This window comes from Neovison vison, chromosome 2, assembly GCF_020171115.1.
Source record: "Neovison vison isolate M4711 chromosome 2, ASM_NN_V1, whole genome shotgun sequence".
Taxonomy (NCBI): Eukaryota; Metazoa; Chordata; class Mammalia; order Carnivora; family Mustelidae; genus Neogale; species Neogale vison.
The window spans coordinates 215,629,455-215,649,175 of NC_058092.1; the positions used below are offsets into that span (position 1 = coordinate 215,629,455).

The following is a 19,721-nucleotide window of genomic DNA, read 5'->3' on the forward strand; positions in this document are numbered from 1 at the left end:
TCTACAATTCATAGTTGAGAAAACAGAGACCACAGAATTTAAATGAATCTGTCAGAGTCACACAGCATGTTAGTTGTTAGTAGCAGGGTCAGTAAAGAACTCAGCTGCTCTGATTCAGTCCTATACCCTGTGCAGCCCTATTTTCCAGGAGAATGAATGAATCAGAGAAAAACAGGTGTAAACATCAATGTGTATCATTTGTATTCATCCAAAGTTGTATTCAAACAAAAATCCCAAAATTCCATTTTCCCCAATTTAAACTGACAACCCATGATTATGTCATATGTAAGCAACCTCACAGCTTCACAGTTTGTGACCACAGCCCATTTCTTCCCCAACTCACTGCACACAACAACAAAACTCAGCAATGAAAAGGTTTGGAATGCTAAAGAAAATTGAAGCAAGGTCTGTGGCTTTACAGCCTTACTCATTTAAAATTTTACCTACTATAAAATGTGGCTTATCTCATTTACAAGATATAATCAGTTTTACCCTGATTATTATAATACTGCATAAGTCTTAAGAAAGTATAGGTATATCTATAATGCATGTTTACATCTTTATTAATTATAAAATCTTAAACTTCCATAATCCTTTTTATTCAATAGTATCAAAGGCCTTAAAGAACATGAGGTATGCATTTCTCATTAAGAAAGAAGTCATTATTTTCTCAGAATATAGTCCCAGTGAATATGCCCAGGTTTCATGGTGTTTGATCTGCATTTGAACCTCAAAATCCAGGTTAAACTTGCAGCATAACTTGCAGTATGGCATAACCAAGCCTAGTAATCAGTAATAAGTTATTTTTAAAAATGGTGTTTTTTTTTTTTTAAAGATTTTATTTATTTATTTGACAGAGAGAGATCACAAGTAGGCAGAGAGGCAGGCAGAGAGAGAGAGAGGAGGAAACAGGCTCCTTGCTGAGCAGAGAGCCCGCCGCGGGACTTGATCCCAGGACCCTGAGATCATGACCTGAGCCGAAGGCAGTGGCTTAACCCACTGAACCACCCAGGCGCCCTAAAAAATGGTGTTTTAAACACAAGAGTTTTATTCTCCTTAAGGGCAAGAAACATATAGTAAAGATATCTTCCTCCCCGCTTTTTCCTCTCATTTTTTCTTCTCCTACAAAATTCTTGGCACTAAATTTTGAACTCTTGAGGATGGGTTCAGTTATCAATGTAGTGATCCAGGAAAGTTTCCTAGAATCTTAGCTTGAGCAGTTATTGATGGGTTCATAAAGCTTGCCTTCAGAGCTTCTAAATAGTACGCAAATATTCAATTTTAGCTTTTTAGTGCAGACCTATGATGGTTCAACTTATGATTGCTCAACTCTACCATAGTGCAAAAGTGATATGCATTCAGTAGAAACCATAAAAATAGAGAATCTTAAACAGTTTTGAATTTTGATCTCTACTATGCAGTGACAGGGAACCCCAGCTCGCAGCCAGCCATGCAGCCATGAGGGTAAACTACTCCTACACTTAAAACTATTCTGTACCCATACAAATCTTCCCTTTTCAGTATTGTCTACCCTTTTCAGTATTCAATAAATTAGATGAGATATCCAACATTTTATTATGAAGTAGATGACTTTGCCCAAGTGTAGGCTAATGTAAGTGTTCTGAACACATTTAATTCAGGCTAAGCTAAGCTAGGATATTTGGTAGGTTAGGTGTATTAAATCCATTTTTGACTTAATGATATTTTCACTTTACAGTGGGTTTATCAGGATGTAACTCCACCATAAGTAGAGGGAGATTTATATTCTCATTTGTCCAAATAATTCTAAGCTGTAGTCTTTCAAACCTGTAATAATATGCTATTTTCACTCCCTAAAGTCAAGTCACTTCAGGTACCAGCTCACTACATCCACGGTTTGATATCAGTGAATTTTCTTTTTCTGAAATGAATTCTCTTCTTAAGAGTTTATTTTGGGAACTTAATCCCATTCTCAGCACAGAAGAATTCTATTTAGGTTGAGGGGATCAGCAAGTCTGATTCTTTCAAACTATAAACATGGAAATAGACATAGCAGATTACATTGGTGGGTAAAATTGGTTTGATTAGGATTGATTCATCCTGAAAATTAGTGACTGAAAATAAATTGCTATCCCTATAGACAATTACTGGAATGAAACAAAGTCAGCTAAACAAACCTAAGGGAAACAGCTCTGAGTAAAGATAATATGTACTGGTGAAGCTGCTTTTTTAAAAAAGAGGAACATCTTGCCAAAGATTCAAACTCATTCCTTTTGGGGCAGCTTAATTGCACAAGCTTTATGTTAATTATTGTTATGTTAAAGATTTGGCATCTTTACAAAAATCTTAAACTTGTTCGTGCAGGTTTAAAGTACCCTATTCCAATGGCCCAGAGTTAGGCTAGGAAAGCATTTCAGATAATGGCAACCTATAGTAATGCTTTTTTTTTTTTAAACCTATGGGCAGTTTATAATTTATAGTTTCATAGGCATTTGCTTAACAAATGTGGACGTGATTAGTTGCCTGCCTTCCAAAACCCAAGCCTGTGTTCTTTGGTATCATGGTATGCTATCTACCCAATGACAGGCTTTCAAAAGTCTGAGAAGACCATGTTTGTTGATGAGTGTTATCCCTGCATTTGGTGTGAATTTCACTCACAGTAGATCTTTGGTAACATAGAAGTTGAGTTTTCAATATCCAGCATTCCTAGAAAAGCATAGATTCACAAGTTATAACACAGTATAAGGAAGAGGGTAAGCAATGTGATGGAGGTAGACTAAACCATCATTCCCATGCACTGTGGACTACTGGAAAACAACTGAATGACCTTCTCCTGACTTAAGAATAAGATAAAAGGAAAGTCTGTAAATGGTTCTAAGGAAAGGATAATATGACTTTCCATGTCACATCAAAAAGTGAAAAATAACTGAGATAATATACTTGATAGCTGCTATAATAATAACCAGAGGGACACGTAAGGCAAAATTTTGGGAGGTGGGAGGTTTGGGAAGTTTGAGTTAAAGGTATACATTGTTGAAGGATAAGTATTATCTGTCTTAATTTTGTGTTAAGGACATTTAAATAGCTGAGTGAAGTCCTGGAGGACCAGGTCAGTGTGAATGTAGCCATGTTCTATGCTTCCTTCCCAAGATCTTATCCATGGGAAACACATATTTTCGCTATAAAAATATGGCAGTATCATTTGTCCGTTGAGGATCACCAGTATTATCATCAAGTTTCACACATTATTTTTTGGAGGCAACAGAGGTGTGACAGAGTGGAGAGTTGGGTAATGTTGATGTCACTGACAAGTTAGGCATGGTGTGGGGGACATGGGCATGAGGCAGTCTTGGAGGTGCAGGAAAGAGGATCAAGGAAGAGAGGTCTTTGCTCAAGCCACCTCCCCCATCTTTGATTATGCCTCCCTAACGGATCCACCCTGGGGATTCAGATCTCTTGGTCAGGGGCTCTCTAGGCATTTGGAGGGTTTGGTACTGCTCATAAGGCCCATGATGAAAGTCTAAGACATTTTTATGTTGCCTTTGAGAATGGTGGGAAAGGGGTGAAGTTTCAATCTTGCTGTCAGATCCTGAACTGGACCAGAAAATTCCTGATTATAGGCTGATTCACAGATTTTCTCTACTACTATGCTTATCATCAAAGTTGCCAAGGGGCTAGAAGAACATATGAAAAAAGATCAATAGCATCGTAGAACATGGTAGAATTGTCTCTTCACTCCTTATTTTCCTGGTATCATGAGACATTCTTGCTTCTCCATCTAAAAGAAAGCTTTTATACTCTCAAGACTGAAACAATAATGAGATTCAAGGGTAGAAAACTACACTGACTTCTCTGCCAGCACTTCAAACAGATTTCAATACTGTGAAATTATCTTGGGAGTTGTTATCTCTCAAACTTCAGGTAGTTAAGGATGATTATAAGACATGTTCTGGTGCTTAAGGATTTGCTGAAATCTGATGCCTTTTTTCCCCCAAATGAATGCAGCAGTGACATTTGAGTTAATTAAGGATCTGAGAAAGATGTCGCCTTTAGCTATACTTTTATTACCATTACCTTTCCACAGTCTAACTCCTGTGCCACGACCCTCCCTCCCACACACACCCTACCCCCTTCCTCACCATTATTAATCTAACCTGAATCACTCTATTCTTCTCCAAGAGAACACACCCCAGTGACAGCAATGAATCACAGACGCTCTTGCTCCTTGAGTCTCTAATGGACTTGACAAAATGCCAGGTCTAATAAAATAAAAGGACAGGAACACCAGGTGAAAGGAGCTCTTTAGGTTCTTGTTCAGTATATGACCCTCAGTATTAGTTACCAGATAAGTTTTCTAGTTGCCCAGTGGTGGGCAAGTTTTTATTACCCAAATGCTATTGACCCTCCCATGTCTTCACACTCTAAGTAGCCATCCTACTCAGTAAGGCAACCTCTCAGGTATGCCTAGTAGCTAAGTTAAGGGCTCTTTCATCTTGAGGTTGAAAATAAAATTGCTTTTGCTTAATGTAGCTAGAGAGAATTAAACAGTTTACCCACAAAGGTCACACTTGGATTTAAAAAAAAGTCTTCAACAGTCTCTACAAATCAATCAATTATATGTTATAGAATTCCATAGGAGGTCTTTAAAGAAAGGAAACAGAAATAGTTTGTCAGTCACTTAAAGGGAAATTTATAAGATGACAACACTAAAACACATCTTCTTTACCATGGATAGGTCTGCAGGAGTTGAATTCATGGCAAGAGAAACATAGAGGAGAGTTTTTGATTTTCAACTTATATAGAAATGTCAGAAGAAATATTGAAAGCCACTTAAGAGAATTTAGGAGAGTTTTTGTGTGAGTGTTATAAATTTGTATTAAATTTTGCTTAACTTGCCCTAATGAACATTATAAATCAACTTAATCATGTGGATTTTACACAATACCTCACCCAATTAGATTTTAATCATGTTTTACAAATGTATATTTATATTTATTTATTATTTAAAAGATTTTATTTATTTGACAGAGAGAGAGAGAGAGATCACAAGTAGGCAGAGAGGCACGCAGAGAGAGAGGGAGAAGCAGGCTCCCTGCTCCCTGCTGAGCAGAGAGCCGGATGTGGGGCTTGATCCCAGGATGTCCTGGCCAAAGGCAAAGGCTTAATCCACTGAGCCACCCAGGTGCCCCACAAATGTATATTTATATTTTTAATTGTTAAAAAAAAATCTATGGCTACTAGGTGTATCTATATATATATATATATATATATGGTATTAATACAGAAAAGTCAATGGAATGGAATTTAGGTCACTCTGAGATTACCGTTAAGATTTATAAAATAATGCTACACCTAAGAATTTTAAAGTAAAGAAACCCAATGCAATGAAATTTTAAATTGTGGCTTAACCATGGGTGTGTGTGTGTGTGTGTGTGTGGTTTATATGGAGAAAGAGAGAAAGACTATTTTCTTCTTGTCATTAAAAAAGAATAAAAAAGCCTCATAAAGATTTTTAGGCCTATGTCATCATCCCACTGACAATAATCACAGACTAAGGGAAGAAACATTCACCACTCCCTAATGAATAACAAAGTAGCTAACAGTAGCCTTGGGTATTGGAGAAATTTAAAAACACAGGGAAAGCCTGCCTTAGGTTAATATTAATTACTATTATCATAGAATTCTATTGTTCAAATTGTTCTCTATGGTAGAATAAGGAGCCCTTGCCTTCTGGCTCTCTAGGGCAGTGTTTTTCCCACCCTGAATAATTTCAAGTAACATACAATGTCCCTTTTCACAAACAACAAACTACTTACATAGATTTTGGGCACTTAAAGTCATGGAAGTGTTTGCGAGGCTTTATCTAAAGAAAATGAAAACTGTACGGGGGCTATATTCCAGATTCCTTACACCAAGTCGAGAGTGGAAGCTATGTTTCCACTTGTGGATGTCACTGGAGTAAGTAAAATACAAACTTAAATGTGGGAAGATCGTTCAGTTGTAACAACACATGGAGGCCAGAGATGTAGGTCAAAAAACGCACATTTCAAAAAAAAAAAAAACAAAAACGCACATTTCTAAAATACAGGTTTTTCTGAATAGTTATTCTGAAGTTCTTTGAAAATCTGGCCAAACAATCCCATTTAATATAGCAGTTCACACAATAAGCAAGTCAGAACATCTGCCAGGCAAGATGTTGTTTTCCTTTATGCAGCCAGCAAAAACACAGCTCTAAGCTTGGGCTGTCCTGATAAAAGGATTTTGGAGCAGCTGATTTTAGAGAATCATAAAAACAACCCAACCTTATGCCCCAAGGTATAAAGAATATGCAGAGTCTGCATTGTGCTTCTAGTGTCAGGACAAATCAGTCTGCTCTTTTCAGCATGAGTAACTGATGCCAATGGATGAGTTCAGGGAGAAATAAATGTACAGACAGACCTGTGGCTTGATGTGGTAACACTTGTGTCAGAAAATCATGAGTTTGGGGTACCTGGGTTGGTCATGGTTAAGCGTCTGCTTTTGGCTCCAGTCCTGGTTCCTGGTCCTGGGATCCAGCCCCCTCGACTGGCTCCCTGCTCAACTGGTAACCTGCTTCTCCCTCTGCCCCTGCCATTCCCTCAGCTTGAGTTCGGTCAGGTGGGTAAATAAAACCTTAAAAAAAAAAAAAGAAAGAAAAAGAAAAAGAAAATCGTGAGTTCTCTCTTTCATTTTGTAAATTCCTTGAGGTTAACTTATGCAATTTTTTAAAATTTAGAAGGGGAATATATATTAATTATATATGGAGCCACCAAGTTTTCTGCTACTTTGAGCTTACATTGTGTGGGGTTTTATGGATTACAGCATCTTTAAAAAATCTGACCTTTTTTGGGGAGATAAAGCAGAAGGATGAAAGAATTACCATGCATACTGTTATATCAATTAAGTAATGGTGAATATAGAAGCATTTATAAAATAACAATTATGGAATGGGTCCTAAATATCTACTGCTGTTTTCCTTGCCCCTCATGAATTCTCATTTAATCCTCCAATCCCTAAGAGGCTGATATTATTATACCTGTTTTTACAGATGAGGAAACCCGGGCATAGAGACACTACTTGACAAAGCATATAAAATAATGGTGTCAGGATTCGAACCTGGGCAAATCGCCTCCAAGGTTTAGGTCCTTAATCACTGCACGGGGTTGTCTTCAGTTTCTCTGGATCTGACTACTTAGGACTCAGTTAATTCCTCAGCGTCCTGGCACCTCTAAGCTATTAGCTGTTTGCAAAGAAACAGTATAAACGTTTAAAATGAACATTCAGGGTGGGTGGGTGGGGACATTCAGGTCGCCTGGGTGGCTTAGTGGGTTAAAGCCTCTGCCTTCTGCTCAGGTCATGATCCCAGGGTTCTGGAATGGAGCCCCGCATCAGGCTCTCTGCTTGGGGGGAGCCTGCTTCCTCCTCTCTCTCTGTCTGCCTCTCTGCCTGCCTTTCTGCCTCCTTGTGATCGCGGTCAAATAAATGAATAAAATCTTAAAAAATAAATAAAATGGCCATTCATTAGGTTTTAAACACCAGCAGCTCCTTAAAATTCCCAACTTCCAGGTGACTCAGAAATTACTAATTGTCTTTCCCCAAACCCAGCGCTCCACCCGACTTATTTAACTTTGTTGTTGCACAGCAACAGAACATTGCTACCAGGAAGTGAGGTGGTTTTTTTTTTTTTTTTTAATGTTTTATATTTAAAAGTAATCTCTACAGCTAAGGCGGGGCTCGAACTCAGCTCCCCCCGCCCCCTCCCCATCAAGACGTTCGCTCTTGCGACTGAGCCGGCAGAGGCCCCGCAGGACGACGATTTTCGACGAAGGCGCTGCCCAGTATTCAGCAAGGGCTAGATCTGCCTCCAACATCTGGATTCTGGAAAAAAACAGAAACAAACATCTGAATTCAAGACCAACACAATCTCATTCAGTGATTGGTCTGCTTCCTGTGTAGCCCAAAGGGGTGGGACCCAAATCTGACTAGACTTGAAGCCAAGCTACAGAATCTAAATTTGGGGGTAGATGCAGTAGAAAACCTGTGAGAAGCGCCGTTTGCGACATCAGTGACTGGCGAAGAGCTCGACCCATCTGCCGGGCCTCTTGGAGCGATTTCTAACATGTCGGATTCTCAACAGGCCGGCTAAACCAGCGCTCCCCTTTTGCGGTCTCTGCTTTACAAGAGCGTAGCGCCCTAAATTTAACCCGGAGCCCGGTCTGCGGCTTCGGGTCCTGCCCGGTGTGAAGACGGATGTTTCGTGTGGGGAGTGAGGACAGAGTCTAACGGCGGGGGGGAGGGGCAGCGAAGACAGGAAAACCTAGGTAAGGGGGAGGGGCACGCCCAGGCGTAGTTCGCACACACAAAAACAAGGAAGGCAAGGCCTGGAAAGAGAAGATGGGGGAAAGCCGCGAAGAGAAGCGCAGCGCACTGAAAATCCACCCGTCTGGCGTTCAGAGACTCTGCCCAGCCCACCCCCAACGCGGCCGAGGCTCGCGGCCGCGCGCAGACAGCGCAGTTAACCCTCCGCCGTGCTCCGCCCTTGGGCGGAGCAGAGCGGAGAGCGTCAGTCCACCGGGCCAATCACGCGTCTCTACGGACCTCGCGTGACCCCGCTCGGCCTCCGCCTCCTCGCGGTCTCCGGAGGTCGCGCGTGCGGGCGCGCGCCGTCTCGCCGCTCTAGAGCGCCCAGCCCCGCGGAGCTGCGCGCGTCGGTCAATTCAGCCAATCGCACGTCTCTTCCGTCTCTCGCGCGGTCCCGCCCCGCCGAGGCAGCGCGCAGGTTCTGTGCTCTGGGGATGGCGGAGGGTGGTGGAGTCTCCGCTAGTGAGTGAATATCTGAGAGTGGGGCTGCCTCGGGTGTCTGTGGTGGAGTCGAGTAGAGCTTCCTTTCTGCGGTCTGGGGGCGAGAGTGAGCTGGGGCCTCTCGAGGGCTAGTGTGGGTGTTCTGCAGTGGTGGGAGGTAGGAAGCAGCTCCCCTTCATACCCCATTAAAGTGGACGCCTTTGTTTGAGGAAAAAGCCAACTCTTTTTCCAGGGTCTCTTCGCCGCTTAAACGACACACACGGGCGTATGTTTATCTGCGCTTGTGTTCCTTGTTCGTCAGGCCTGAGTGGTCATTGGTTCTAGTCACACAGCTTTTTAGGGTTTAAGGTACTGGGACACGTCTGATGATGTTTTTCGAGTCAAGATTTCAGTTGTATTTCATTATAAAGCCGGCGTAACGAAATTAAAGAATTCCCGAAGAATTACAGAATTATTCTCGCTACCCCCAAATGGCGGATTTGAGGATATTTTGATAGATAAAACAAGTGTTTGTGTGAAATGCTTATTTGTCCTGAAAAAACCAGGAGTCCTGTGGACCAACAGTCTTACTTAGGAAAGTAAACGGGAAACTGCAAAAAGAGCAAGAATGAATCACAACTAAGTGAAGTTGTTGCTGGCGTATTTGTGGATGTTCTGTGTACAAGAGTAAAAAGTTCTTTCACAAAAATTGAATATATCGCCATATCGGTTAATTTTATTTACATTATTTTTTTTTTTTTTAAGAGGTAGGCGAAGATTTCATTTCCAAGATGGAAAGCCCGTCCGACTCAGCTGTGACTTTACCTAGCACTCCACGGGCCTGCGCCAGCCCACCATCTCCCCGTACAAGCAGTTTAAGAAAACAAGTATGAATATCTTAGTTCTTTCGCTGGAGCTACTGTATTTCTACGTATTGTGCCAGTAGTGGGTTTAATTCTACAGAAAAATGTCAGTTAACATAATGTGTAGATCAGTAAATAGATACCGAACTATTAAATAATTTTAGGTCTTTATCCTAAGATAATCCCCGCCCCCTCCACCTCCCCACCCCCCCCCTGCCATTTTCATCTTGAATCAGTTATTTTCATTTAGTTTCAGATCAGGTTACTACAAAATTCCAAATTGAGGACGTTTGAATCTGCAGTATTCTGAAGGTCTTTGTTGGTAGGGATCTAGGTCTTTTACTTAATTTGTAACTGAAATATTCATTAGCGTCAGGAATGTGCTAGTTGCTGAACAGGTATTTGTGGTGACAAGGATAGGCGTCTCAACACTGTTTTAGAAGGGTTCTAACGTTTCTAAAACAAAAATGAAATTAACAGGGCTTGCAGGAATTACATTTTGTGGCGGTTACCTCAGATAAGTGGAGATACAAAGCCATCTAGTGGTGTCAACCACTTCTGTCAAGTAAATACAAGGTTTTTATTATTAGTGGGTTTGTTTACACAGGAATGTTTTTCTTGATTAATGTTTTGTGCTTTTTTCAGCCTATGAGTGCGACACTTAGAGAACGATTGAGGAAAACTAGATCTTCATTTAATTCCCATTACAATGTGGTAAAACGTCTTAAAGTAGAGAATGAAGAAAACGATCAGACTTTTCCTGAGAAACCAGCATCTTCAACAGAAGAAAACTGTTTGGAACTTAAGGAAAATTTTAAACACAAAGATGGTGAATTCAAAGAAAGTACGTATTTGAAAAATACCTTCAAGAATATCAGTGCGTGTGAATCTAAGTCTCTTGATACTGAGTCATGCAGTGATCTCCAGAGTGACTTTGTGAATGAGGAACTTCCCAAACAGGGATTAAGTGAAGAAAGAACAAAATTGATGAAGCAGATTGAAGAGAAAGAAGACCTTCTTCGGAGGCTAAAACTGGTCAAAATGTATAGATCAAAGGTGAGAATAATTTCAGAACCACTTCTTAATATTTATTTATTTATTTATTTATAAGATTTTATTTATTTAATTGACAGAGAGATAGAGATCACAAGTAGGCAGAGGCAGGCAGAGGGAGAGAGAGAAGCAGGCTCTCTGCCGAGCAGGGAGCCCAATGCGGGGCTAGATCCCAGGACTCTGAGATCATGACCTGAGCCGAAGGCAGAGGCTTTAACCACTGAGCCATCCAGGCGCCCCAGCTTAATATTTATTTTTAAATAAGTGATAGGAAAGTAATTTCAAAGAGAAAATATTTAAGCATAATAAGCAATAAGCCATACATTGAGAAACCTGGCTCCCAACAACTGTAACTCAAATGGAAGTCATAAGATTTCGAGTAGAAGAGGCTCCTACACACCAGATACAACTTTAGAAAGTCCCAGCTCTCATTTAATATGCAGTTGAAGTTTTTCTTTCTAGTTTCCAGCCTGTAGCAATATTAGTATCAAATGATAGAATCAAGTACAGTGAGAACAAAAGTGACAGCTGCCAGTGAATGATTAAAAAAGCTAAAAATAGACCACAAAGTACAATAAAAAATATTTTTTTTAAAAGATTTTATTTATTATTTATTTGACAGAGATCACAAGTAGGCAGAGAGGCAGGCAGAGAGGGGGAAGCAGGCTCCCTGCTGAGCAGAGAGCCCGATGCAGGGATCCATCCCAGAAACCTGGGATCATGACCTGAGCTGAATGAAGGCAGAGGCTTTTAACCCACTGGGCCACCCAGGCACCCCAGTAAAAAATATTTTTAGTAATAGTCTGTGTTCTTCAAATGTTCCAGGTTCTTGATTTGATAAAACAAATACAAAGTAGGTTTTTAGATTTCATCTGGGCATTTGGGAGAAGATAACCTTTACTGACCTAGGTTATTTTGTATATGTAGTGGCTCCTTCCCCAGCAGCGTGGTGTAAATGGTGGAATATTAGATCTGATATGCTGTCTTGAATTTTTAGAATTTTTCTAAATGTAACTACCCGGGTTTTATGAGATAGAAAGTGATGTTGGAAATACAAAGTTGAATATTTTAATTTATATTAATTGAATATTTCCATTTTTAAAAAGTATAGCTATAATACTACATATAATACATATGTACAATACATATAAAAAGTACATGTAATATAATGTTTTAATCTATATTGTTTCTTCTCTACATAGTTTTGCCCTATTTCATGATTTGATTTGTCCCTGAGGGTAAAGATGGTCCAGAGGTTGGACCAAACAAAATAGCCATAGAACTCAATTTGAGTGTCATTGCAGTCATTCTACTTAAAACCGTCTTACTTTTTCCTGGGTAGAAGTCTCAATCCTGACCAAGTGTGTTACTCTTTAAACCTACGCATTTACTAATTTAAAAACTTTCATTAAGTTAAAATAGTATGCTTAGCTGGGTATTGACCTATTTTTTTTTCCTCTTTTAGAATGACCTGTCTCAGTTACAGTTGTTAATACAGAAGTGGAGAAGCTGTAGCCAGCTGTTGCTTTATGAGTTGCAGTCAGCCATGTCTGCGGAGAACAGGAAACTCAGCCTTACTCAGTTGATAGACCACTATGGGTTAGATGATAAGTTGCTACACTATAACAGAAGTGAAGAAGAATTTATGGATGTTTAATTCATAATTATTTCCCCAGAATATTTTTGAGAATGATAAGTTAAAAGATACTTAATACATTTTAAAAGGAAGGTAAAAACCATTATGTAAATATAAAATAAGATCTAAAATGAAAATTTAGTAGTCTGGATAAATTTGCCAAAGAAAACTTCATATTTAAAGAAATGTGAAAAAAAATTAAATCATGTTTAAAAAATAGTTTGGTCATTTCTGTAAGTCAATTTTAATATATTGTTTATTGTGGTAAAAAAGTTCTATTTTTTTTTATTTTAAATGTTAAAAAATAGTTCAGTCGGGTGAATGTCTAAACCTCAAGTGGTCTAAAAATGCCTGTCTCCTAAGTTTGTGGACCGTGTTTCTATCCATTTACCACATACTTCCATCTGGATGGTGTAGCAGGTAATTAAACTTGTCCATATGTCATGTTATTCTTCCCTGTCTTTTCAAATTTGTTTATTCTTCATCTCATTTAGTGAAATGACCATCTACCTCTTAAAAACAACATAACCTCATCGCCCCCCTTCAAGGCATACAAGGTCCTTCATATTTATCATCCATTCAGTTCATAGTGACTCCTCAGCTAGAAAGCCACTTTCATAAGGCTGTGTTTCGGGCTGCTATATTGTACAAAGTTTATGTGGCGTGGGAAGTGGTTTCCCTAGTGATGGTGCTGGTATTTGTTTGCAGCTACTTATTGTTGATTAGCACATCCCCTGGAGTCACCCTCACATGTCCACCTGGAGGAACTATAGCATCAGTGGGACTCGAGTTCTGGGAGAGTTGGGGAGAGCAGTTGGGGACATAGTAGTGGACATTTCCAAAGCACTGACTGGGTGCTAAGGGCTCTAGCAGCACAGTGGACACTCCTGCAACAGGAGATGGTTCATGGAACATGGATCAGGCTTTCGGGAAAGTTTAATGCTCAAGATGCCCATGAGGCAGGACCCTTTTTTTATAATTTCTGTTGAATTTCACCTCTATTTAATGGGATGCATTTGTTTTAAAAATAACTGGATACTATATTTTTATTCACAAAAATGAAGGCTACCACTTAGCAACTGCTTTGTGCCAGTTTACAAATTATGTTAACTCATTTGAGTATTAAAATTATTGGCATCCCAATTTTAAAGATGAGAAAATTTAAGATAGTTATTTAATAACTAAATAGTTATTTAAAGCTCAAGTGGCAGAGCCAGGAATTGAAACCAAGCAACCCAGCAAGAGAGCTCTATTAAGAACCATGCTATGGGGCGTCTGGGTGGCTCAGTGGTTTGAGCCTCTGCCTTCGGCTCAGGTCATGATCTCGGAGTCCTGGGATCGAGCCCCGCATCGGGCTCTCTGCTTGGCATGGAGCCTGCTTCCTTCTCTCTCTGCCTGCCTCTCTGCCTACTTGTGATCTCTGTCTGTCAAATAAATAAATAAAATCTTTAAAAAAAAAAAAAGAACCATGCTATATTTGACCCAGTTAATTATCTTACTATTTAATATAATTTAAAGAACTATAAAAATACAATTGCTGTTAGTTCAGCGGAAGCTGAGAGGAATCAGTACCATGGACAGTATCAAGAGTGAGTTGGTGTGAATGACCCAGGTGCCCTTCCAAAACCAACCCCCGAAACCAGAAGATATCTTCTGTTGAAAAGTGCTGCTAGTAGAATATAGCTTGCAGACAAGAGATTTCTGCTAACCTCCACTCTATCCATGTCTCAAAGCAAAAAGCTTGAATTGTCAGAGTCTCCCAGGGTAGCCACTAAGAAATAGAAATTACATAGGCTGTTAATAGGGTGGTGGGGTTATGGACATTGGGGGTATGTGCTATGGTGAATGCTGTGAAATGTGTAACCTGGCGATTCACAGACCTGTACCCCTGGGGCCAATAATACATTACATGTTTATAAAAAAGTTTTAAAAAATTACATAGGCTGTTAAGATCTAGGAATCCACGGAGAAATTTGTGGCATTGACTGTTAGCAAATGGAGCCTAATAAGGCAACCAATCCTGGTCATCTGGAATTTATATCACCAGAAAAAATGGAGAGGAAAAAAACACCTAGCAGAATCTTGATTGACTCAAACCAGCAGGACAGAGAACTTTGATGATCTCATCCTAAGTACAAAGCATTTGTACTCTTCACACACTTCACCCTTGGGTCCAGGCTCCCACCCCCACAATCACCTTCTCAAAGATAATTTTGAAGGCTCCAGGATGTAGAGAATGTTACCAGTGGGCACTTGTCTGCTGAATCAGCCAAACTGACTACTTGAGGAGTCATTCTGGTACTAAGGAGGGCCATCAAAAGTGATGTTGGGCCTATCACTTCTCTTACATTCCCATCCAGCATTTATCAGTATATGGGGGATCAATTATGGTACTACCTGAGCAGTCTCTAGAATATTTTAAATATCTTAAAGATTTTTTTTTCTAAATAGAAGCTTTTTTATGATAATAGCTCTCTTGCTTTACCTACACCTACGCACACTGAATATGCTGTTGCAGATTACACTTTACATTTAATTCACAAATTTCAGAAGAATGAGACCATGACATGTGAAAAGATTGTTAAGGACTGGTCAATGAACCTGATGGTATCATCTTGGAATGTAGCAGTTCACAGGCTATGGAAGGGGGAAGCAGTTTTCTGAACATTTAATCTTTTCATTGTTTAATTATCATCATGTATTACAAAGAATATGCAATGTAGAAGACTATGTTATGTTTATGCAGAAAAAATATGTTGTACTTTTCAAATGATTTAAGGCTTAGTAAAAGGAAATGGTTCACTTTGTTCTCATTGCTAGAATTGGGAAGAAGTGTTCTGAGAAATGTCCTAAATGTTCTGAGAAATTTTTTTCTGATTATATTTTTTCTGCTGAAGAAAACTTGAGAAATATAGAAAAAAATATCAAAGTCATCCATTAACTCTTAAGTTTTCTGGTAATTTTATAAAATTAGAAATGCCAGGAGTAGCGAAGAATTTTTTGTCTTTATGACAAAAACTAAGACTAAATGAGTAATAGAGACATACATACATCTTGAATATTTTCAGTTAATTCTTGAATGAAAACAATTCATGATATTTTACACGTTCACGCAAGACACATTTTTATAACGATTAAGGTTAAAATTAAATAATTTGCTATTAAAAATGTGCAACTAAGAAGCAGCTCTACTTAAATTTCCTGATATGGGGAAAAAGAAATCATTTTAATAAAATGAAATTATTTTTTAAATGATTGATTGCCTTGTGTTTCCCACCAGCATTTTTATATTTGAACAAGAGCAGGAAATGTTTTCATCCTTAATCGTTCAACTTCAGCCTGCAGTATTGAAATCTGTTCAGCTTGTTGTTTTGCAATTTTTGTTAGCTTTTGGTGTTGCATCATGTTTTCATATCGTTCTTTGGCAATCTTTTCACAAGTCAGTTTAGACCCTACCCCAAAAATGAAGGAGGAAAGAATTAGTTGGATTATCATCTATACTTTCAAATTATAGAAATAGAATTCAGAATCAATTAAATATTTGGAAGAAATGCTGGTAGCTTTATAACTACTAACCAGATTTCAGGAATAGTGATTACTATTTTTTTGAATTTTTTTTTTTTATTATTTTATATTAGTCACCAAAGAGACCAACAGTTGAGTAAAGAAAAAATATTCTTACCTATTGCATTACAGATGTCTTTTCTCTCTGAGACAGCCACCAATTCTTCTCGTAAATTGCAGCTTAGAGTATAATTTGCTACATCTTTTTGATTGCTGTATCTTCCCAGTTTTTTAAGTAGTTTTTTGCAATTTTCCACATTCTTTTTGTGGGTCTGAGATTTTGTTCCCATGACACCCCACAAAAATAATTTTGAAAAAAAGTATTTTTACAAAGATTATTTTTTAACTTAAATTTATTATCATCAAGATACCATCTTATCCCCATATCCCTATTGCCTAATATAATGCTTGAACATAGTAACTAAATTGTTTAAAGATAGAATGGTATTTTAATATGAAATTTTTGAAAAAATCTTGTATATTCTTAAAAATGAGAGATTAAAAAAATAGAAAGCCTTGAGATTACTTTTTTCCATCTTATATATGTTATACAAGCTAAACTGAGCATTTCTTTCTTTTTTTTTAAACTGAGCATTTCTTTCTTTTTTTTTTTTTTAAAGATTTTTTAATTTTATTTATTTGTCATAGAGAGAGAAGCGAGAGCAAGCACAGGCAGACAGAGTGGCAGGCAGAGGCAGAGGGAGAAGCAGGCTCCCTGCCAAGCAAGGAGCCTGATGTGGGACTCGATCCCAGGACGCTGGGATCATGACCTGAGCCAAAGGCAGCTGCTTAACCAACTGAGCCACCCAGGCGTCCCCTGAGCATTTCTTAAGCAGTAATGAAAAAACAAAGGCTTTACAAAGCCAAAGAAAGACTATCAACACTTCTGTTACATAAATCACAACTTAATGTAAAATTAGAAATTCATGTATACTCAGATATCTCCCAAGGGATTAATTCTAATAGTAAAAGAAGTACTTCAGTCTACCATACTTGTTATGGTTGCAAAGATACTATTTTAGGACCTCTAATTAGATCCTGAATGTCAATAGTGGACCACGGTTTTATTAGGTTCTGTCTGAATACATGACTTAGAGTACTACTACTTTGTTCAAATAATTCACAACTGTTGGGATTATAATGAACAATATCTTTGAGACCTACCTTCTCTAAAACAGCAATGGTTTGCTCCATTATTCCAATCTGAATGGCAATCAGAGTCTCATAGTTTGGTTCATTTAGGTACTTGGAGAAGAAAAAGACCCCACAAAATATGTAAGATACTTTACTCTTTCAATAGACAACTTTATAAAACATTCTTAGTTTTCAAAGTTACCATTATCATAAAAATTATCTAAGATTGATTTGACTTTCATGCCATAATGTTTACTTGTATTTAGCTATTGATACACTCACTTGTATTTTAATAATCACAAATGCCTGGAGTTTATTTTCTCATTTATTCAACTCCCCAAATATTTATTAAGTGTCTCATTTGAGCCCTATATTAATACTGTTCTAGTTAAAGATACTAAGGGAGAAACAAAGATAGATAACATGACTTTAGCTTTCAAAAGAAAAAAGCATGTAGATATGATTAGTTGCCAGTAAATATGTAAAATGACATGCAAATTCAAAGGTGGTTTGGAAAAGGATGCGGTTTTTCTGGACTAGGAAAATCCAGAGGCTTTTAGAGCAGGTGGCATTTAAACTAGACCTTGAAAAATAGACTTGGGATGTGAAAAATGTAAGGGAAGATTTCAGATTGAAGAACCAGTAAGGAGCAAAGGCACAGAGGTAAAATCTGAGAAAATATTAATCAGTTTGTTTTGAGAATACTAATGTGAGGAACAGTGGGAATGAATTTGAAAAGTTAGTTGAAGGATGCAGATCACCCACCTAAAAATTTCATAACTCATTTGCTAGGTAAGAGGTTGCAGTTTAAAATGTTTGAGCTGAGTAGTAAGGTTATCAGGGCTGAACATCAGTATTAATCTGATAGCAACATATAGTATAGATAAGTAAGAGTCCAAAGGTCAAGAGACCAGATAAGAGGGTTTTTTTTGTTCTGTTTTTTTTTTTTTTTGTAAAAGTTTATTTTTTTTAGTGATCTCTACACCCAACTTGGGGCTTGAACTTATGACCCTGAGATCTAGAGCTGCATGTTATTCCCACTAAGCCAGCCAGGTGCCCCCAGCTGGATTATTATACAATAGTCTAAATCATGGAAAAGAAAAACTGAGCCAGGCTAATGGCAGTGGGGTCAAAGAATGAGGGATTAAGCAGATCAACTAGGCAAGACTTCGAAGATGGGAGAGGGGGAAAAAGATGACTACAACTATAAGCCTGAGTAAGGGGTTGAAAAGAACAGAAATAAGCACATTAAGAAGGGTTGGTGTTGGGAAAAGGGAATGTAGAAATAGAGCTTGAGGGAGATCAGGAACAGAGAATTTGGATCAGTCTTTTAGAAGTGATCACTGAAGTTAGAAAAATTGACATCATTAAAGGAGAGGGCATGGAAGGAAACAGAGCAAAAGGCAGGATCATAAAGGATAGTTATAGTTAAGAGTTAGGGGGCACCAGGGTGGCATAGTCAGTTGAACATCTGACTCAGGTAGTGATCTCTAGGTTGTGAGATTAAGCCCCAAGTGGGGCTCCCCACTCAGTGCAGGGTCTGCTTGAGATTCTCTCTCCCTCTCCCCCTCCCACTTGTCCCCTCTCTCACTCTTAAATAAATAAATAACTCTTTAAAAAGGGGTGGGGGGCTAGAAGCAAAAGAAAATTCAGTGAAAGAGGCAGAGTGGCCTGACATGTTGGAAGAAAAATAGTAGAAAACAGGATTGATAAAAGTCAGAGTGTTGGGCAATTAAGGTGGTCAAATGCTACCAAGAGTTGAGGGATGGTGATGACTGGGGCTGAGACCACTAGATTTGACAATTAGGAAATCCTCAGAAGACGAAGAATTTGTAGACACATGGAGAAAAACCACTGGCTTATAATGTGCTTGATACTGCAGAAGCATCTTATTAAACACTGTTTGAATGAAAGAAAACATTAATGAATGAAATTAAAATTATATAGTGAGGCAGGGAGAACTCACCTTTTGACGATCTCTTGAAAAAAACAGCATCTGAATATCCCAAGCCTTCTGATTTAGATCTTCCATTTCCATCTCCATTTTCCTATGTTCCCACTCAATTTGAAATATTCCTTTGTGGACATCTTTACTTTCCATCATGCTAGCAACTTTCTTTTGTCCTTGAGTCTTGAAAAAAGAAAGTACATTTTGATATTCATAGGACTCTGCATACAGAATACAGAATATCTGAAACTGAATGCTCTTCTTAGGAAACACTTGGAATCACGGAAGTAATTCTATCTTTTTAAAAAAATTTATTATTATTATTATTTATTTATTTATTTTGAGGAGAAGGAGTACATGCCTGAGTAGGGGGGAGCAGAGGGAGAAGGAGAGAGAACCTTAAGCAGGCTTCATGGCCAGCATGGAGCCCCACTCAAAATTGGATTTCACGACCCTGAGCTGAAATGATGAATCAGCCTGATCTAGGTACCCCTTCTTTTTAAAAGTGTAGCAGATATTAAAGAATTACTAATCTGGGGCGCCTAGGTGGCTCAGTGGGTTAAAGCCTCTGCCTTCAGCTCAGGTTGGGATTAAGCCCTACATGGCTCTCTGCACAGCAGGGAGCCTGCTTCTCTGCCTACTTGTGATCTCTCTCTTTCTATGTCAAATAAATTTTTAAAAATCTTAAAAAAACTAAAAAAAAAATTACTGATCACTAAGAAGCTGATAGGCCAAAACAGAAAGG

At 38.5% G+C, this 19,721-nt stretch overlaps 2 protein-coding genes across 3 annotated transcripts in view; one reads left to right on the plus strand and one right to left on the minus strand.

The window, feature by feature from the left end:
• Positions 1-8,736: 8,736 nt before the first annotated feature.
• Positions 8,737-12,549, plus strand: SFR1 (SWI5 dependent homologous recombination repair protein 1). Of its 2 annotated transcripts, none has more exons than XM_044240451.1 (4): positions 8,737-8,820; positions 9,544-9,665; positions 10,287-10,697; positions 12,160-12,549. In XM_044240451.1, the coding sequence occupies exons 1-4, from the start codon at positions 8,793-8,795 to the stop codon at positions 12,349-12,351; spliced, it is 753 nt and encodes a 250-aa protein (XP_044096386.1). In that variant the 5' UTR covers positions 8,737-8,792; the 3' UTR covers positions 12,352-12,549. The 2 variants fall into 2 exon arrangements, with proteins under 2 accessions (XP_044096386.1, XP_044096387.1); XM_044240452.1 differs by having other exon boundaries at positions 8,783-8,956.
• A 2,323-nt stretch (positions 12,550-14,872) lies between these two features.
• Positions 14,873-19,721, minus strand: part of CFAP43 (cilia and flagella associated protein 43) — a 101,860-nt gene continuing 97,011 nt past the window's right edge. The window contains exons 35-38 of the mRNA XM_044240453.1: positions 18,995-19,159; positions 17,059-17,139; positions 16,013-16,166; positions 14,873-15,782 (exon numbers count right to left, since the gene is read on the minus strand). Coding sequence (XP_044096388.1) covers positions 15,616-15,782; positions 16,013-16,166; positions 17,059-17,139; positions 18,995-19,159 — 567 coding nt within the window. The 3' untranslated portion in view covers positions 14,873-15,615. The remainder of the gene's footprint in view (positions 15,783-16,012; positions 16,167-17,058; positions 17,140-18,994; positions 19,160-19,721) is intronic.